The sequence below is a fragment of the Chiloscyllium punctatum genome, chromosome 16 (genome assembly GCF_047496795.1).
Source record: "Chiloscyllium punctatum isolate Juve2018m chromosome 16, sChiPun1.3, whole genome shotgun sequence".
Taxonomy (NCBI): Eukaryota; Metazoa; Chordata; class Chondrichthyes; order Orectolobiformes; family Hemiscylliidae; genus Chiloscyllium; species Chiloscyllium punctatum.
The window spans coordinates 34,750,517-34,771,664 of NC_092754.1; the positions used below are offsets into that span (position 1 = coordinate 34,750,517).

Here is a 21,148-nt window from a genome sequence, read left to right on the forward strand (position 1 = left end):
AAGATATGGCTTTTAACTTTTTAAATATTATTAGTGTTCTGTCTCACACTCCAGATCCTCCTTTCTCTTAGCTTAAGTTTATACCCTATTTTTCCTTTCTCTGGGCATTGTTTTACTTACATCCTTCTTGTTTCTTGTTATTGTCTTTGGATTTGAGTATTTTAGTATTAATATGTGCGTGTCCACTATATTTTGCCAGGTGTTATCTGCTTGATGGTTGCCATCATGTATTGGTTTAGCTGGGAGATGGGAGCTGTGGAAGCCATCTCTCTGTCCATCCTAGTGGGCTCTTCTGTGGATTATTGTGTCCATCTTGTCGAGGGTTACCTGCTAGCAGGAGAAAACCTTCCAATAACTGAGAATGACGTAAGTAGAACCTACAGCTAGTTCAATTTCTTTCAGTGATGGAGTGCACCTTCCCAACATCAAGCACGACAGACTACAACTTTTTCAACTTGTTGCCAATTCCATTTGCAAACTATAAATTATAGGAAAAAGTAATAATTCTTTTAGTTCTGAGAAAAAAGGGTGACTGTTTTTTTTCAGAATTATGAGTTAAGTTGTAATATCATTATTTTTATCATGACAAATCTTATTTAGTTGCGGGAGTTACAATTGAACTTACTGAAACTCATAGGTGGATCCAATTGAAGTGCCATTCTTCAAGATGACAAGTGGTTATCAAACAGATGTTATCTGTCGAGGCAGTATTGAACAATAATGATCCCATCCAGTAATATTCTCAAGGCTAAAAGATAATTGAAAATTAAATAGCCCACACTGGCCCATCTGACTATGCACAGGGAGTCCCCAAAACTTTCACTGCCTTTGTAAGGAGCAAACAGGAGTTTACAAGGGCAACTGTGAAATGGCATAATTGTTTTCCAGTGAATTTCGCTGAAGGACTTCAAACTAAGAAGGAGATGTTAAGGGCCACGAGCTAGGGTTTTAAAACTCTGAGTGGAGAAGTGTTTCAGTAATGGAAACAGAGCATTTTGTATTCAGTGCAAACACAATTCAGCTGAGTGAGATAACTAATGAGTAGGGTCTACTTAAGGCAACTAAGCAAGAGAACGAGAGGCGACATGTTATTTCTTTCTAAATTGCTGTGAAACTAAGTAAGTGGGAATATACGTGTAAAATACATTTTGGAGAAGTATAGAAAATATTTCATTCCCCTGATCAATGGCTTTACACTTGAGAAATTTAAACACAATCATACACCTGGTTGAATTATCACTTAATATCATAGTAACCAACCATGCACAGCTGTTGAAAATCATTGGAAAGCCAGAGTCGCTCACCATTTGTTTTCTATCACTCAATAATACAAATACCTGTTGAGATGACCAGCTGCACCAAGAATGCAAGCTGCAGTATCTAGCATTTGAAATGACTCCTACATTCAGTAAAGGATCGCATACAAACTAAGGTCAAATGGAGTCCATCTACCTGCTGCTCTTGTTGTGACTAGATGGGAGTCCATCACATTTAGGTTATACTCCTGTAGGGATGAGTGTCTTTTTTTTTGTTTAAAATGAACACATTTTGAAATCCCAGGTATCGGTTAAGAAAGTAAAGCCTTAAGTTTTCACTGTTTTGAATGAACCAACCAACCAAGCTACCTTATAAAGACTGGAAGAGTAAAACAATCCATAAATTATGCATAACCTATACTCTAAAAAACAGAATTACCATGAGGTAATATTAATTCTTATACAATCTGTGGTAAAACACTCTTCAGGCTGCACTTTAAATGGCCAGTGGGGTCAACAGTGTTCCAATCCAGATGTTAATGACACTATGGTTTACAAATCTCATTACATCCCACATCTACACTTCCAAATGTCTAGCCTTAAAATTCATTCCATAGCCAATCCATCACAAACTACCTCAATGACTGCCAGTATCTTTCCTGAAATTGCATTCCATTGGATTCCCGACGTTGCACTCCAGCACCTACATAATTCCAGCTCTTTCACAGATAGTTAGATTCATTGTGCTGACACTCTGCCTGTGATTTCTCCAAGCTCTGATATTTCTCAGATATATTGCTTACGGGCTTTCTTAAACCTAATTGTCAGCTGCACTGAAATGTCACTGGCCTCCAGGAACTTCTCCTGCCCTGCCTGCAATCTGTTAAGACCAGAAGACCACTGGAAATGGGTAGAGGATAGGCTGTTTGGTACCTTGACTCTACTCCAATAGGCACCTGGCTGATCCAACATTTCCCATGTTCACTTTCTTAAGTTTTCCTCATAGCCCTTGATTCCCCTATTAAACATGAATCTATCTATCTCTATCATGATTCTATCTCTACCTTAATCTCAATCTTAAATATACACAAGGACGCCTTGCAGTGGCAAGGAGTTCCAAAGACTCAGAAAAGAATCTTTTTTTGGGAGAAGAAATTCTTCCTCATCTCAGTCTTAAATTGATGCACCTCTATTCTAAGACTATACCTTCTGGTCCTAGACTCTCCAATGACAGAAAACATTTTCCCTGTAAAGCCCCTTAAGAATCCTATATGTTTCAATGAGATTGCCTCTCACTCTTTGAAACACCAGTAAGTAGAGTCCCAATCTTTTTAGCCTTCACTCTTAAGGCAATCTCTCCATACTAGGGATCTTTCCAATGAATTTTCTCTGAACAGTCTCCAATGAAATCTTTCCTTAAATAAAGGAATGAAAGCTACTCATGGTGCTGCTGCTGTAGTCTCACCTGTACCTTGTACATTTACAGTCAGATTTCTCTACCCTTATACACCAAGTCCTTTGAAACAAGGGCCAACATTCCATTCACCTTCCTGATTATCTGCTGCACCTGTGTGCTAGCTTTCTGTTTTTCGTGCGCAAGTACGTCCACGTCCCTTTTTGTTGCAGCTTTCTGCAGTTTTTCGCCATTTAAATAATACGCTGTTTTTTGTTCGCCTTTCTAAGATGAACAGCTTCACATTTGCCCACGTTATACTCCACTGCCAACTTGTTATCCATGTTAATACTTAACCTATCAGTATAAATGATTCCAATACATTTCCAACACCATATGTTAGGCTAATTTTGCCCCCCTCCTTTTTTTGAATATTGGTGCCACATTGGCAGTTTCCAATCCTCTGGTACTTTTCCAGACTCCAAGGATTGTTTGGAAAATTACAACCAGTGCATTATTATAAATACAGGAAAATGGATGTATGGAATGTCAGATCATCTATGAACCTTTTAATGGCAGAGCATGCTCAAGGAGCCAAACAGCCTACTCCTGTTCCTATTTCTATGGTCTTTCTTATGGTCTTATCCACTATCTCTTTAGCTACCTCTTTTGGACCCATCAGGGCCAGGGGACTTAAGTGCCTTCAACCTATTAGTTTACTTAGTACAATTTCTCTTAGTGGTGATGATGGTACTTAATTCCACCCAATTGGACCCTATATCATCCAAGCCTCGATCGTCTCTCACAACTGTCCTCATTTTATCTTTTATCTATTACGCTCTTTTCTATCCCTTCTATTTTTCCATCCACCCTATTTTTCCAAAAAGTGAAATAGGCATGAATGTTAAATTCCCAGTTTTGATCTCCTTGGAAGCATGTTTCCGTGATGGCGATAAGATCATGTTCATTTTACCTCAGTTTACACCATCATTCATCTACCTTCTTCCAAATGCTTTGCGCAAAGTTTGTTTTATTGTCAAATTTCCCCTACACTTCTATGTTTCCTTGGTGCAATATGACACTTACATTCTGTCCCTTCCTTTTATTTTCTGGTAACAATCAGCCCATTATTAACCTGCAATCAGATGCTTGATTTTCTAATTTTTCATACATCTGAACCCACCCTATTCCCCACTATTTAATTTAAAGCCCTATCTACTAGTTTTGTGAGTCACCAGGACTCTGAGCCCGTTGCATTGGAACAGCTCCCTTCTTCCCCAGAACTGATGCCAATGTCCCATGAATTCAAACCTATTTCTCCCACAGTTTACAGTACCTCTGTAATCTTATTTATCCTGTGCAAATTAGGTCCTGATTCAGGTAGTGATCCACAGATTAGATTAGATTAGATCAGATTAGATTCCCTACAGTGTGGAAACAGGCCCTTCGGCCCAACAAGTCCACACCGACCCTCCAAAGAGCAACCCACCCAGACCCATTCCCCTACAACTAACACTATGGACAATTTAGCATGGCCCATTCACCTAATCTGCAGATCTTTGGACTGTGGGAGGAAACCGGAGCACCCGGAGGAAACCCACGCAGACACGGGAAGAATGTGCAAACTCCACACAGACAGTTGCCCGAGGCGGGAATTGAACCCAGGCCCCTGGCGCTGTGAGGCAGCAGTGTTAACGACTGAGCCACCATACCTTTTTGATTCTGCTTTATAATTTATCCTCGTGCAGCTCCCCTAACAGAACCTCTTTCACCTTTCTTCCTATATCATTGGTACGTGCATTGGACCACATCAGCTGGCTATTCCCCTCCAACTTCAAGTTCCTTTGTAACCCAGCTGAGATATCCTGAACCCAGGCAACATCACCTTCAGGATTCTCGATCCTAGCCAAAGAGTGTCTATCCCCCTGACTATATTATCCCTGATTATAACTACATTTCTGAAGAAGAGTTCTAAAGAAAGGTTACTGGACCTGAACTATTAACACTGCTTTTCTCTCCACAGATGTGCCAGACGTGCTGAGTTTCTCCAGCAATATCTGTTTTTGTTACAGATTTTCAGCATCATTCCTGAACATGCAAAGCTTATTGATGTTCACCATTACATTATTCACCTCTATATTACATAATGTCAGAAGTCACACAACACCAGGTTGCATTCCAACTGATTTATTTGAAATCACAAGCTTTAGGAGGGCTGGAATTACCTGGAATTATTTTGCAATGATCTCTCCACCTAAAAATTCTGTGCTTGTGTGCATCCTTCCACTTCATTTGCTGAAGGAGCAGCACTCCAAAAACGTGTGACTTCAAATAAACTGTTGGACTATAACTTAATGTCATATGACTTCTGGTTTTGTCCACCACAGTCCAATACCTACACCTCCACATCATGGCTATATTACATAAATCTAAGAAAAAACAATCATTTTTGATTTGATTCAGATTTTTTGCATAATTTTTACACAATGTCAAAACAGCATTGCATCCTAGACAGTGCCTTTAATGCAGCAAAAACATCTAAAACACCTCTCACAAACATAGTCAGACAAAAATTGGTGCTGAGTCAAAGAAGGAGATAATTAGAATGGGTGGTTAAAAGATTGGCCAAGAAGGTAGGTTTTCTGAAAGGTCTTAACAGAAAAGAAGGGACAAAGGTAAAGATACTTAAGGGAGAGAATTCAGCATTTTACTCTCTTATTAACACACCCATTAGTGGTGGGAGAAGTGATTGAGGGATGCACGAGAGAACACCGAGTGCTAGAATGGTCCTGAGGCCAGAGGTACGTAGCCTGGGAATCAATAAACAAATGGGAACCAGTCAATGATGATCCCACTAAGCTAGACAATGAAGAAAACAAAACTTGTGGAAATAAATATTGATGATGAAGAATTCATATTACTGAAGAGGAGGTGCTGTTCACATAAAGGTAGTTAAATCCTGGGACCTGATCAGCTGTTTCCCAGAACTTTGTGGGAAACTAAGAAAGAGATTACTTGCCCCCTTGCTGAGATATTTCTACCATCGATAGCCACAGATGAGGTACCAGAAAACTAGAGGTTGGCAATTGTGGTGTCATTATTTAAGAAAGGCTGTAAGAAAAAAACCAGGGAACAATAGACCAGTGAGCCTTACATCAGTAGTAATCTGGGGGCAGGACTTACATACATTTGGAAAGGCAAGGACTGATTGTGGATAGCATGAAATTATGTGTGATAAATCATGTTTCACTAACTTGATTGAGTTTTTTGAAGAGGTAACAAAGAAGATTGATGAAGGCAGAGCAGTAGACATTCTCTATATGGATTTCAGAAAAGCATTTGTCAAGCTTCTGCCTGGTAGACTGATTAATAAGTTTAGGTCACATGGCTCCGGGGGGAGCTAGCCAATTGGATTCAAAATTAGCTTGAAGTTGGGAGACAGAGGTGGAGGAGGTTGTTTTAGGACTAGAAGCTTGTGACCTGTGGTGTGCCACAAGGATCAGTGCTGGGTCCACTGCCTTTTGTCATCTATATAAATGACTTAGATGTTGATATTGGAGGTATGGTTAGTAAGTTAGCAGATAACACCAAAATAATTGATATAGTGGACAGTGAAGAAGATTATCTCAGTGTACAGGTGGGCCAACAGGCAGAGGAGTGGCAGATGGAGTTTAATTTAGATGAATATGAGGTGTTGCATATTCAAGAATTAAACAGTTAATGCTAGGGCCCTGGGGAGTGTTCCAAACAATGAGATCTGGGGGGTGCAGGGTCTTAGTTCCTTGAAAGTGGAGTCATGGGTATATAGGTGGTGAAGAAGGCATTTGGCACCCTTCCCTTCATTGGTCAGAACATTGGGGTGTCATGTTGCTATAGGGAGGGGCTGAATAGACTGGGGCTGTTTTTCGCTGTCAGAGACTGAGGAGTAACCTTATAGAGGTTTATAAGTCATGAGCAGCATGAGTAGGGTTAATAGCCAAGCTCTTTATCCTATGGTGGGGGAGCCCAAAACTAGAGGGTATAGGTTTAAGGTGAGAGGGGAAAGATTTAAAAAGGACCTGAGGGATAGTGTTTTTTCAAGCAGAGGGAGGCGCATGTATGAAATGAGCTTCCAGTGAAATGGTGGAGGCACCTGGATGGATACATGAATAGGAAGATTAGAGAGGTCAAATGCCGGTCAGATTCGGATACCTGGTTGATACAAATGAGTTGAACTGAAGGGTCTGTGTGACGCTAAACAGGCTAAATAATGTGGATCAATGTGTCAAATGCTGCAGAGGGAGCGAGAAGTTCATTCGAGTCACAGATGATGTCATGTATAAATTTAATTAAGGGCTTATGATATTTTGCTTCAGGCTTTCAGGGTCTTCAGCTTTGGCACCGTAGAGAAAGGGAGATATGAAAAAGAAGCAGCTGAAAAATGTAGTCTCAATTAACGCCTTCATGAAAAGTGAGCATACAAGTTCAGCAGGAAGGTGAATGGAATGTCTGTTTCAAAGATAATGTCGTATAAAAATAAGGAAGTCTTGCTAAAATTACACAAGGCATTAGTCAGACCACACCTAGGACACTGAACAGTTTTGGTCTCCTTTTCTAAGGAAAGATAGAATGGCTGGAAGCAGTCCAGTTTTGGTTTGTTATATTGATCCAAGGTATCGAGGGATTATCTTAGTTTGAGTAGGTTGGGTCTGTACTCATTGGTATTTACAAGAATGAGAGGTGTTCTTAACATATGAGATTCTTAGGAGTCTTGACAGGGTAGATGTGGTGAGGTTGTTTCTTCTTATAGGACAGTCTAGGACCAGATGTCATTATCGCTGAGTAATGGGTCACCCAGTTAGGACAGAGATGAAGAAGAATTTCTTCTCTCGGAGAGTAGGAAATCTGTAGAATTCATTACCACAGAGGGCAGTAGAGGCTGGATTGTTAAATGTATTCATGACTGGGGTAGACAGATTTTTAATCAGTAGAGGTTATGGAGCCAAGACAGGAAAGTGGAATGGAGGATTATGGAATCAGCCATGATCTCATTGAATGGTGGAACGGGCCCACTGGGCAGAATAACCGACTTGTGCTCCCTCATCTGATGGTCTTGTGAACTCCATACAATTGAAAGTGAGATGGGAGGATGCAAAGAAGGGGGGATTAAAGAAGTGGTGGTTTTGGAGAAAAGAAATTAGAAAGTGCTTGAAAATGACCAAGATTGTAACCTTAAAAGGGGGCGTATTTTCCCAGTAAATGTATACGTGCATTTCAATTCTAAAAGACACCTGTAGTTGCAGTTTTTGTCTTATTTTCATTGGATAGATGAACATATTAGCTAACACTCTGCCTTATTTGATTAATAGGATAAATCCAAAATGGGGAAATGGAGAACTCTAGCTGCTGTGAGCCATGTTGGTGTTGCCATTGTGTCCAGTGCCATCACTACAGTCATAGCAACTATCCCCCTCTTCTTTTGCATCATCACACCATTTGCCAAGTTTGGGAAGATTGTTGCCCTGAACACCGGCATCTCTATGTTCTACACCTTGACGGTCAACACTGCTCTGCTCAGCATCCTGGCTCCAAATGACTTCTATCGCTCAAGGAGATCTTTAATTAAAGCAGTCCTGGGAGTAGTGGCCATAGGAGGTGGAGGATTCTGTGTCTGCCTTGTATTGATTAAATTGGGATTCAAAATCCCTCTCCCCAATGGATCAACACTGTAATTTATTTATACTACTTTAATACAAGAGACAACAGAAATAATGTTTTAAACAAGAGAACTTCATCACAATGCAAAAACTGGGACTATTGCCACTTTTTTTGTATCAGTTGTTTCTTTCCTTTATATGGCAGATGATTGCTGACTTGGTGAAGCTATAAGTAATGACCTAACTGCAAGCAATGATGTGAGTGCAGCTTTTCCTGCTGTTTAGATGTACAACTATGGTCAAACTCTTTATGATTTTCCGCTATTTGTAAGGAAAGCATTGAAACAAATGAAAATGCATTCTGAGAGCAACAGGTTCTAGATATGTGGTAGACATACCCTGTGCGCATAGTTGTAAGGAAATCTGTTCATTGCATTTGAAAGCTGGCAGCTATCTAGTTAATACTGAGGTACTCTCCTTAATTTCCTTCCTACTATCATGTTTCAACTGTTACAGGCTTCAACTCTTTAACTAAGATTCTGTTAGTTTGTACAGATTCATCTCAAACATTGTATGTGTTCATGATCAACCAGTGCAGGTATAATCATGGAGGGCATGACCACTTCACCACCAGTCTTTTCCCAACACCGTGAAGAAATATCATGTGAAAGACCAACTAAGAAAAGATGGTTCCCAACTGAAATTCAGTGATATGGGTCATTGAAACTCAACCCTCCAAGCTCTGGGTTAAAGTGAAATTCAGTTTTTGAATAACTTTTCCATGAGTTATTTTTCTTTTTTTACTTCTTACTCGTTTTTTTTAGTCTCCAGTTTCTCTCATTCGCTCCTTGTCCCCTGTAATCACAAGGAACATAGGCATGCACAATATCACCCAAATGCCATTCTTCACCCATGTATTCTATGTGACCATCAAGCAGACACTGCCAACAGAAATTGCTGGAATGATCACCTAGACCAATGTACAATATGCCTTTATAGTCCATTGGCCATAAAGTCAGATAGAGTCAGCCCCTTCCACTACCATCTCGAATGATGCGAATGGCCTGACCTACATGATGCTGTGTTATGCCAACTGTTCCTATATCCATGTTGTAAGGGAAGTCAAAATTCCTGTTGGTTTACGTCTTTTAGAAATTTGGGACATCTAAGAGCTGTTTAGTTTGTTAGTAATTCTTGAAGTACAGCTGCTGTTATGTCAGTGATAACCATGATAGCTAATTTGCATATGTAAAGATCCCACAACAACAGAAAAGTTCAATAACTAAACAGTGAGCTTTGGTGAAGTAGATTGAGGGAGAAATTTTGTTTAGGACATCCAGAGAAATCAATGATTTTGTTCTAATAGTGAAACAAATCCACACGGACGGATGGATGTTTGGTTTAATATCTTACCCTTACTTCTAACACTGCATCTTCCTCAATACCCTGCTCAATATTAGCCAAACAGTCATCACTTTCACTAGTGAAATATATCAAATTTGTACACTCATACAAAAACTACCTAAGTAATCTTTCCACAGGTTGCTTCTTCATAGTAAAATTTCCTTTCAAACTAAACTGGTCCCACACGAAGCAAAAAGGAAAGCTTTAAGACATTAAACTAAACCAGCTCCCCAATCTGAGCAATTGTAGATTTGAAATAATAAAGACAAATGTTACAAACTCAGTCTGTTAATCATGAATGCATTTATAAATATGTGCTTAACCCAGTTGCAAATAGAATAGCTAATCCACTGTTACAATGCCAGGTAGCTATCATTAATGAGATAGGCAATGGCTCATTTGATAAAGATATATGACAGTGAACCTTATAGACCAGACAATGTGTGGTGAGATTGCTGGTCTGAAGTTGTAATAAGGTTGATACAATGGCTTTTACACACTTGGGCTGGAGAGCAGTAAAGTAGTGACCTTCATTCCCATTCCTACCTATCATCCAGTAACTTCAGGTAGAAAAATACATTAGTGAAATTTGGGTTAATTTGAATTGACCGTCAACATCTGGCTTGGGAATTCAAGCACTTCCATTTCTCAACCAATAGTGCAGTCAGACCACCAGAAACGTGCAGACTTAGGCTGTTTGCCCTTTCCCTACCTTGATTTTTTAACGAAAATACTTAGATACTTTCATAGCTGGTGTAAAGCCTGTTCAGGAATGCAACAGAAGTAAATAAGCCCTCCAATAGTCACAGTAATGTTCAGCTTCTGTATCAATAATGTTTTCCTCTCCATTCCCAGATAGTGCTCAACATCCAGCCCGCTGCACAGCATACAAACAGACAACATTCACTCCTTCACACCCCTATCAGGTCGTGCTCGCCTCCTCTCCTGGCACACTCTCCACAATGCCTGGCTCCATCTAGCTGGCATTGGAACAATCAGAATTATTGGGGAAGTGGAGTGTTGAATGTTTTGTGAGGTGAGGTGAGGCAGAATGAGCATTGTCAGGGTGAGAGAAAGAGTTGAAAACTCATTGGATGAGAAGGGAGATGAACACAGGGTTTGAGACAAAGTGGGGAATGAAGGAGTGGGTGAACAGTGTCAGCAGAAAGTGAGCATGTTTGGGGAAAATACTAAGCTGTTATGGAGGTTGACTTAAAATGTCAAGACAAGGTAAGTCAATGAACTCAAGACAGACATTAAGGATTGTGTTTGCAGGGGATTGTTGTAAATCAGCCATTCACATATATCCAAATTTTAGCTCAGTGTTTGTAGAAATAGTTCCAGAGCATTCAGTATTCATCAACATGCCCTGACAATTCTTCGGTACGTGCTTCAACACAAGGAATAGCCAAACAACAGCTGCCTATTTATATATATTATATATATACACACATACATGTATAAATCCATTGGGTTTTATATATCCAGAACACAAAAAGAGACCATTTAACCTGCACAATCTGTCCTGGATTTTTTTGAGAACAACCCAAATCCAATCCCTTTCTCTCCCTATGGCTTTTTATCTGCATTTCATATTCATTCAGATTCCCAAAAGAATGCAGTGTCCTCTGCTTCAATCACTACTGGTGGCACAGCTTTCCTTTCTTCAATAACCCTGGCCCACAATTTTGAAGTGAGGTACATTTGATTTGCTATTGTATTTTGTTTATCTGTTTTTAGCTATTTCATTTTCATGGTCAAGCATAAACAAGTAGATTACACACTAAAACACATTTAGAGATTGTTGATAAAAATGCACAAATGCAATCTCCAACACTATAGTTTAATGAAAATTGGACAGTTACTGTCAGTATAAAATGAAATAACCTATTGGCATTGTAGCTTATATTTTAATACATAGATATATAAAAATAAAATAATAAAATTGCATCATACCAGTTATGTGGTGGGAAAAGGTAAATAATACAAATTACTTGAGACAGACCGTGAAACAAAATGGAGAAATAGATACAATGTGATGCAGTGGTTGTTGCCTTTTACCCACAATACAGATACTCAACGTGGGAGCTCTGCAGCAGGATCACTAATTTTTGAAGTTGATTTATTGTCTATACATCCTTGCTTTAAAAGAATAGAGGTATCAGACCATACGTGATGTTGACATCCAATGCTTCAGCCATTAAACCTGCTTCATTGTTCTTTTGTTGGCAAAATTGCATAACAAAATTTGCAAGAGCCGTTGAAAGTTTATCGAGTATGTTTTTCCATGGCTGGTGTCAGTTAAGTGAAGTGGAAATATAAAATAGCTTGCCCCGTTTTATAATTAAAGAGACTGAACTAAAACGCAACATATTATCATGAGAGAACTGGTTAACCAGGAATGAAAAGCAATTAATTCTGAAGTACTGAACTGTCCAGTACATCTACATTAGTATCAAAATCTAACAAAGTTTTGAAAATAGTCTGAATGATTCTAATTACTGTATATTGTTAGTAATTTCTTTTTCCATATTGTGTAAATTTCTTAAGTAATTTTGTAGAAAAGGAATCTTTGAACAATGTTCCCTGTTTTAGGAACTGTTGTCGAATTATTTGACATTCAAATTGTTGTATTACTGCTGCTTTAATTCAATCCAAAATAAATTTCTATTCATTGTCAATGAGAACCTTTTTAGGAGTTCTCTGTCCTTGGTTTTTTTTTTGTCTCTGTTGCTTCCTGCCCTTTCTCTTCTCAGTCAGTGGGCTGCAATCCTATAATAAAGCCTCCAATTGCATATTGGAGTCCTCTCAATAGGTTTTAACTTTCGTCTGCAATTAACTACTTCTTGGCGCAACAGCTGTAGATTTTTTTTTAACATTTGAAATATTGATGTTTGGTTCAGAGATGAGAAGCTCTCCCGATGAGCTATACAGACTAGGAAAGGCTCAGGTTTAATATCTCTTCTGGTGCAGCAGTAAAGAAACTCCAATTTGTTTTAACTTCTGGATCAGGAAGAGGTTCCAACGAAAACTGGCATATTTGGGAATAGATGGTAAGGATTTAGCTGTTATATTTCTCACTACTCACATTTTATTTATAAATGATTTTTTTGTATGAGGCAATGCCACGCAATTATAAGAGAAGGATGAAGAAGGAGAAAATGGGATGAAAAGGAGCAATTAATAATCCATTCCAAATGTTCTGATTGTAAAATGCAGTACATGTGGTCCAGTAGAATTTAGGGAAAAATGAGAAGTTTTTCTCTGTCAGCAACTTGGCACAATTTGGACCTTCACATTAGCACTAAATATTGGTATACATTATTTGAAACCTGCATAACATTCAAATATTGAAGACAGAATGGAGCAAATAAGGAGTTGGGCATCCTGCTGCCTGGAATTGATTAGCTTGATTAAAAACACTGTCACTAATACAGCATCTCATCTTGGAAGCTGCAGAAAAACTGAACTTGTGAAGCTAATGATGTCAGAGTGTAGCACAAAAAAGAATCCTGGAAAAATCCACAATCTGAGCTATGTTACCCAAAGCAGAGGAAGAATGCACATAACACTCACAATAGGCCAGATTGATGAAAGGGCAGGAAAGAATATTTAACTCCTCTTTTTTCACAATTGGATAGTTCAATAATCTTTTGTTTTTCAGTCCTGGACTGGAAAGTACCATTAGACGATGAAATAAAAATTACTGTAACTGATTTACTGCATCAAAATTGCTAAAAAGATTCAAAATACTGCTAACCTTAGTGGTGTGCAAGTTGTTTAATAGAAATTTCTACTTGTCAGAAACAAAACAAACGACTAGAATGAGTTCCAGTTCACATTCCTGATAGCTGTTTTCGAAGGAATGCTTGTACCCTAGTCTGTTTTTATCAAACATTTGGACTTGATTGAATTACTTCCTTGTGAGTGGTTGCTATTCATCATTATTACACCATGCTGGATAAACAAATTCACAAAATTACTTACTTTATCCACATTGCAAGCTATTTTAGCATTGCCTGATCAATGTACTGACTCTGGTTGCATTGCTGATGAATGAGCTTCAACTGAGGACAGGCAACCCTCATTTATTTTAATTATAATAGAAACTTAATAACATTATTTCTTCTCTCAAAATAATTGGAACAAAGCAGCTTAGGTTGATAAAAAAAATTATGTGGGTTTGTCATTTGAACATAGCATCTATATGACACTCCAGACTGTCTGAATAACATTTACAAATCTTTGAAGATAAGTCCCTAAGCCTCTTTCGGTTTTGGAAGAGTCAGGTATCAGGAATACCCATGACCAGTCATTGATATCCAGACATATAGAATATTTTCGACTGGGTGTGAAGATTGTCCTGATTCCACTGATTTGCTGAGGAGGTGTGAGTATCAGTAGATGTCCACTGGTCAGACCTCCACAACAATCAGCTAACTCTTGGATTTCCTGTGAGGGGAGCATTACTGCACCTCCTGTTGCTGGGAATTGATCTGAATCACCCAGAGAAGGCTAGATTAGCAAACAAAAGTCATGGTCTATTTTGTGTTCACTGTTGCGAGTCCAAAAGATTCCCTCAGGGTGCTCTAACTTAAAATTTGAATCCTGTCTGCCCAAAGCATTTCTGCCAATTCACTCTGTCCTCGTACATCTGGGATATCGTATGGTACAGTGGCATCAAGCAGGTTCCTGAACCACTTTAACAATAGAGCAAACAATTTGGTCACAGTCCATTCTGCAGCAATGATAACATTTAATTTCATGTGTGATTGCACTGTGAGAGATAACAGCCTCTGCTTCAGCACTGGAAGGCTTTGTTAGAAATCATGCTTCATCTAGACACTCAAATTAATTCAGATATACACAACAAATATTGCTCCAACATAATGAACAGAATTTGTAATGAAGGGAATCCGATGTCAACTTAAAGCCATGCGGTCATATAGCATATTAATAGACCCTTCGGTCCAATCAAACCATGATGACCATGTTCCCAAACTAACCTAGTCCTGTGCATGGCCCATATCCCTCCAAACCTTTCCTATCCATGAATTTAATCAACGAGAAGAAAGTGAGGTCTGCAAATGCTGGATATCAGAGTCGAAGAGTGTGGTGCTGGAAAAACCCAGCAGGTCAGGCAGCATCCGAGGAGCAGGAGAATCAATGTTTCGAGCATAAGCTGTTCATCAAGAATGAAGGGCTGATGAAGGGCTTATGCTTGAAACATTGATTCTCCTGCTCCTCAGATGCTGCCTGACCAGCTATGCTTTTCCAGCACCACACTCTTTGACTCTATTCATGAACTTATTCAAATATCTTTTAAATGTTATAACTGCATCCACCACTTTAGCTGGCAATTCATTCCGCACACAAACCACTCTCTGTGTAAAAACGTGGTCCCTCATGTCCCTTTTAAATCTTGCCCCTCTCGCCTTAAAAATATGCTCTTTAGTTTTGAGTTCTCCTAACCTTAGGAAAAAGACCCTTGTCATTTGTCTTATCTATACCCCTCATGATTTTATAAACCTCTATAAAGTCACCCCTCAACCTTCTACACTCCTGTTAAGAAAGTCCAAGCCTTTCCAGTCTATTTTCATATCTCAAACCCTCCATTCCCGGTAACATCTTGGTAAACCTTTTCTGAACCCTCTACAGTTTTACAATATTCTTCCTCTAACAGGGCGACAAGAACTGGACATGATAATCCCAGAAGAGACCTTACCGATATCCTGTACAACCTAAATATGACAGCCCAACGCCTATACTCAAAGGTCTAAGCAATGAAGACCAGCATGATCAACACCTTCTTAACCATCCTGTCTACCTGTGATGCAAATTCAAAGAATTATGAATGTGAATCCCTAGGTCTCTCTGTTCTACAACACGACCTAAGGCCTGTCTGTTAATTATATAAGTCCTGTCCTTTTTTCTATTGCCAAAATGCAATACCATACAGTTGTGCAAAGTAAAGTCCATCTGCCACTCCTCAGCCCATTGACCCATTTGATTAAGATCTCTTTGTAATCTTAGATAATCATCACTGTCCACGCTATGACCAATTTTGATGTCATCTGCCAACTAACTAACCATGCTCCATATATTCTCATCCAAATCATTTATATATATAGCAAACAAAAGTGGATCCAGAACTGATCCCTGTGGAACACCGCTGTTCATAGGACCCCAGTTCAAAAAAACAGCCTCCACCACCACCCTCTGTTTCGTACCATAAACCCAACTTTATACCAATTGGAAAGCTTGCTAAACATGCAATATTTTATCCTATTTTACATAGTTTCAGGATTGTGTAGTAATGTTAGTAGAATTGTTTTATCTGTACCCTCCACTGGAGAACAATGTGAAAGAGTGGAAAAACATTACAGATTCATTAGCTGTTTTACAAATTGTACTGTGACTTCTTCTCATCAATATCACCATCATTATAACAGTCAAAATTGTCCCAACAGTCAGAAGGCTTTATGCATCTCTGTAACAGAGTACCTTGATGGATATTAACAATCTTTAAACTCAGAGCCTGAGTTTCAGTTTGTGAGCTGAAATTTTCAGAACTGACCGCTAAGTCAAAGGCTTGCCCCCATATTGATTGGCAATATTATTATATCACTGCTGATGCTATGATTTGTTTTAATTAACTGTTGGTTTGATGTTCTTCAGCAGCTCGTGCTCCACTATTCTTCAAACAATAATCATTGGAATCAAACTGAATCCAACAGAGAAGAATGAAGAGAGCTGCATCTGGAGACAGTAATGATCGGTCCATATGTCCAAGAGAGGTTTGTGGGTGGCACAGTGGCACAGTGGTTAGCACTACTGCCTCACAGCGCCAGAGACCCGGGTTCAATTCCCGCCTCAGGCGACTGACTGTGTGGAGTTTGCACATTCTCCCCATGTCTGCGTGGGTTTCCTCCGGGTGCTCCGGTTTCCTCCCACAGTCCAAAAATGTGCAGGTCAGGTGAATTGGCCATGCTAAATTGCCTGTAGTGTTAGGGACAGGGGTAAATGTAGGGGAATATGTCTAGGTGGGTTGCGCTACGGCGGGTCGATGTGGACTTGTTGGGCCAAAGGGCCTGTTTCCACACTGTAAGTAATGTAGATGCTTATTGCCTGCAGCAAATGATCTGCACAGCAAACCTAACATCATCAGTTTATATTCTGGTCATGCGTAATATGATTTTCACAATTCTGCATAAACAGATCTCATGTCTATTCTACTTTATTCACTAAGGCCGGCCATGCTTTTGGTTATCTTGGCTCAAATATCTGAAATTCTGTCCCTAAATTCCTGCTACCTCTTCTGCTATAAGGTCCTTCTTAAAAGTTACACTTCCTGATAAATCCCTTCTTTGGATCATCATCCTTTGTTTTTTGGATTATACTGTTGTGACATATGCTGGGACATCAAAAATGTAATATAAATGCCAGTTATTGAGTGATAGAGGATTAGGATAAGTCACCACATTCCCTACCTCCACGGCTGTATGACCTCCTGATCCTCACTGTTTGGACTCACTTAAAAAATCATAGAATTCGTACAGTGTGGAAGCAGGCCATTCAGCCCATCTAGTTCACATCAACCCTCTGAATAGCATCCCACCCAGACCCAACCCCTAGCCTATCCCTGTAACCCTGCATTTTCCATGACTAATCCATCTAGCTAGCACATCAGTGGACACTATGGACAATTTAGCCTGGGAAATCCACCCAACCTGCACATTTTAGACATATGAAAAATAAGCATTGAGGGAGGCATCAGAAAGCTGCAGGTACCATAGAAGAGATTCATCAGTCAATGGCACAGAGTGAGCATGAAGAAAATACAAGCAGCTAAAATGTTTACAAAATATATTTAGAAAACCATGTGGTGTAAACCTCATTATTATGTTGCTGAAAAGTAACAAAAACATTAGTGGAGGCTTTTTCATGAATTATGATTTATTTTAATATCATCTCATTTGCAAGCAGAATCATAGTTATGGTGAATTAGATTGGTTCTGTATTTCTGTAAATCAACTTATGTCAGTTTTAAAACACCCATCATTCATTAGGCCTGCTTGCTATATTAGAAAGATAAGGTGTACCACAACAGTGAGCATGTATTTCAGGGTTGAGAATATTCCAAAACAGCAAATTAATCATTAAAACCAGTAGTTAATAAAAATGACCATGCAGCAGAGCTGACTATTAAACCTTTTTCTCCCTTTTCAGTTAGGAAGTGGAGCCATCCACCTGTTGTACTCTTGGCTACCTTCTCCCCAGCTCCATCCACCTCCTCTTTATCTCTTCACCCCAGAGGCTCCCTGCCTCATTCCTGATAAAGGGCTTTTGCCTGAAATGTCGATTTTCCTGCTCCTCGAATGCTGCCTGACCTGCTGTGCTTTTCCAGCACCACTCTAATCTAGAGAAAGATAATGTCTAGGCCCCACATCTAGTCACTTGGGTAGAGAATGAAGGTGGGGGCTGACCTAAGAAGTTGAGTTTGATCAATATTGCTGAAAATGTGTTGCTGGAAAAGCGCAGCAGGTCAGGCAGGATCCAAGGAACAGGAGAATCGACGTTTCGGGCATCAGCCCTTCTTCAGCCCTTTCTCCTCTTTGATCAATGTTGCCCTTGGTTCACCTCTTGTGAGGTATACTTTGAGTTGGAGAGAAATAAGAGTTGGTTTGAAGAAGGGTTAGGGTGGGTGTAAGCAGCAGTTTTCTGACTGCATTCCAGATGCCATTTGGGCAGTACAGTTGGTTGCACATGCCATCCCGCATTTCCACTGCTTTAGAAGAGTATCAATGCAAACAGCATGAAATATTCAGTGCTCAGCCAGGAGATGAAGTTATCATGGATGATCTGATACTCTATGGACGAGGAGACACAGTGGGAAAAGCCACTGGAGATCACAATCACACTGCTAGATAGTTCACCACTTGAGCCTGAAGCTGAACTAGAAAAAATATGCAATTAAAGATGCCTCAAGGCAAATGCATTAATTATGTGCTGACAGTGAAAGGCCTTCACTTGGATCCTGACAATGTGAGAATTGTAACGGAGATGCAGTGACCAGCAGATATAAAAGCAGTGCAACACTTTGTTGCATCTATAAACTATTTAGTAAAGTTCTTACCCAATTTATCATTAGAGTGCAAACCTTTATATGAGCCTCAGTGCTAAGAATGTGCTGTAACAATGTGGTACAAACCATGAAGCATTTTTCATTAAAATCAAACAACTAGAGGTGACAGAACTAGTGCTAATTCCTGGTGAAGTCACATTGCAATATGATGCCAATAAGGCAGGACTTGCAGGCAACATTATACATCAGAACAGCCAGTGGTATGCAGGGCATTTATACAAACTGAACAATGTTGCTCTAGGGTAGAGAAAGATTGCCTGGTTAATCAAAACCTGTTTGGGAAACACATCGTAACAATGGAGCCCAACTAAAAGCCACTTCAAATCATCATCTTCAATCCACCTTTACCTACTCCACAGGACCTACATGGAATATTACTTAGTTTGCAGAGATATCTTCTCTGCATATCTTGTCTATATGATAATGCAAGCAAGCTGATAACATGCTGTTGAGAGAAGCACTTCCTATGAACGTGGTTGAGTTTACCAAGAGATAGTTAAATCTTCCAGATTCAACAAAGAGCAACAATTCAGCATGTTGTGGAAGTAATCATCCCAACAGAGACGCTGAACCTGAAATACAGTGTCCTGCTCAAATCAGGTAAACTACGTAAAATACCATTCCATTGTCCAAATGCTGCAGGAGGCTGAATAGGGTGGGGTTGTTTTCCCTGGAGCGTTGGAGGGTGAGGGTGACCTTATAGAGGTTTATAAAATCATGAGGGGCATTGATAGGGTAAACAGAGAAGGTCTTTTCCCTGGGGAGGGGAAGTCCAGAACTAGAGGGCATAAGCTTAGGGTGAAAGGGGAAAGATATAGAAGGGACCTTCAGGGCAACCTTTTCATACAGAGAATGGTGTGTGTATAGAATGAGCTGCCAGAAGAAGTGGTGGAGGCTAGTACAATTACAGTATTTAAAAGGCATCTGGATCAGTTTATGAATAGGAAGGGTTTAGAGGGATATGGGCCAAGTGCTGGCAAATGGGACTATATTAGCTTAGGATATCTGGTCCGTGTGGATAAGTTGGACTGAAGGGTCTGTTTCTGTGCTGTACATCTCTATAACTCTATGATGAAAGGATGGCGTGAAATCATCAAGGACACACCTGTTGCTAGCAGAGATTATTGTGCGCATACAAATGAAGTGATAGTCCAGAATGGTAAATTGTACAAAAGCAATTCAATCATTAGGACAATGAGAAAATCTGAACTGAAGAATCTGTACGTAAGATGGCACCATAAGTGGTGACTTCTAAAATGTTCTCTCTACTCATTTGAGTATGTGTTATAGACCTGGCCAGATCCCCTCAATATAATTGAAGAAGGTAGCCTGGACACCAACTTTTTCTTATTTTAAAGGTAGATGTGCAATGGGTGTTCCAGGTGTGATGCACTGGTCAAACCATTCAGCTTTAAGCATAACAGAGTTTATTTAAACGCTATAGTTTAATCTCGAACAACAGAAAACAGAATTTAGAATAATTTAACCATTGGAAAACTTAACTAAATACTCAATACAGTAATTTAACTAATTAACTGTTCCAATGTAGTAACATCCCATAAACTCACCTCTTGGCAAAAAAGGTAAATTCAAACACAGATTCTTATAGACAGGAGGGAACAACACCCAGAGAGATTTCAGAAAAAGTCAGCTAGGAATCACTTACTGAATCTTGCAACCCTACTGGATGCAAAACATCTTGTGACTGCTGCAGCTAAGAAAACAAAAAAGCCTGAACTGGAGGAACAGACTACTCCCTTTCCATTGTACAACTTACCACACTGGCCCTTCCTTTTTAAGAAAAGATGGGAGCACTGCATTTCTGAGAGGAGATTCCATTCAGGACTCCCTCAATATTCTACAGTCATATTTCCACTGCTCTTACTTTCCTCAGAGTCAACTCAATTCCTTGATGGTTTACATCAATGTGCTTCAATATCTCTTTGGAATTTGATTCAAACTGTGATTGTTGACTGAGGCAGTCTCTCATTCCCATTTTGTACCTCTGCCTTTACGTCTCTTCAAAAAAAACCAGGACAAAATAATCTTTTTAAAGTGACAGCATCATCGCATATGTGATGATAAAGTTTGAATCAAATTTCAAAGAGATATTGAAGCACATTGAGGAAAGTAAGAGCAGTGCCTTACTGATCAAGTATGAACAATGTGATTAAGCACCACATCACTCAGTGCAGTGTCTATAATGAATGAATACTAAGTTAACAAGCTAAAAGCTGCTAATGACACGTGACATTCCAGAAGACCTTGAATAAAACTGCTGTCACAGTGGAAATATGACTGTGGAATATTGAGG

At 39.5% G+C, this 21,148-nt stretch overlaps 1 protein-coding gene across 8 annotated transcripts in view; it reads left to right on the forward strand.

Moving 5' to 3' along the window:
* Nucleotides 1-12,351, forward strand: part of disp3 (dispatched RND transporter family member 3) — a 507,963-nt gene extending 495,612 nt beyond the window's left edge. For all 8 annotated transcript variants that reach the window (XM_072586713.1, XM_072586711.1, XM_072586710.1 and 5 more), the window contains 2 exons: nucleotides 200-366; nucleotides 7,998-12,351. In XM_072586713.1, coding sequence (XP_072442814.1) covers nucleotides 200-366; nucleotides 7,998-8,360 — 530 coding nt within the window. In that variant the 3' untranslated portion in view covers nucleotides 8,361-12,351. The remainder of the gene's footprint in view (nucleotides 1-199; nucleotides 367-7,997) is intronic.
* Nucleotides 12,352-21,148: the final 8,797 nt, after the last annotated feature.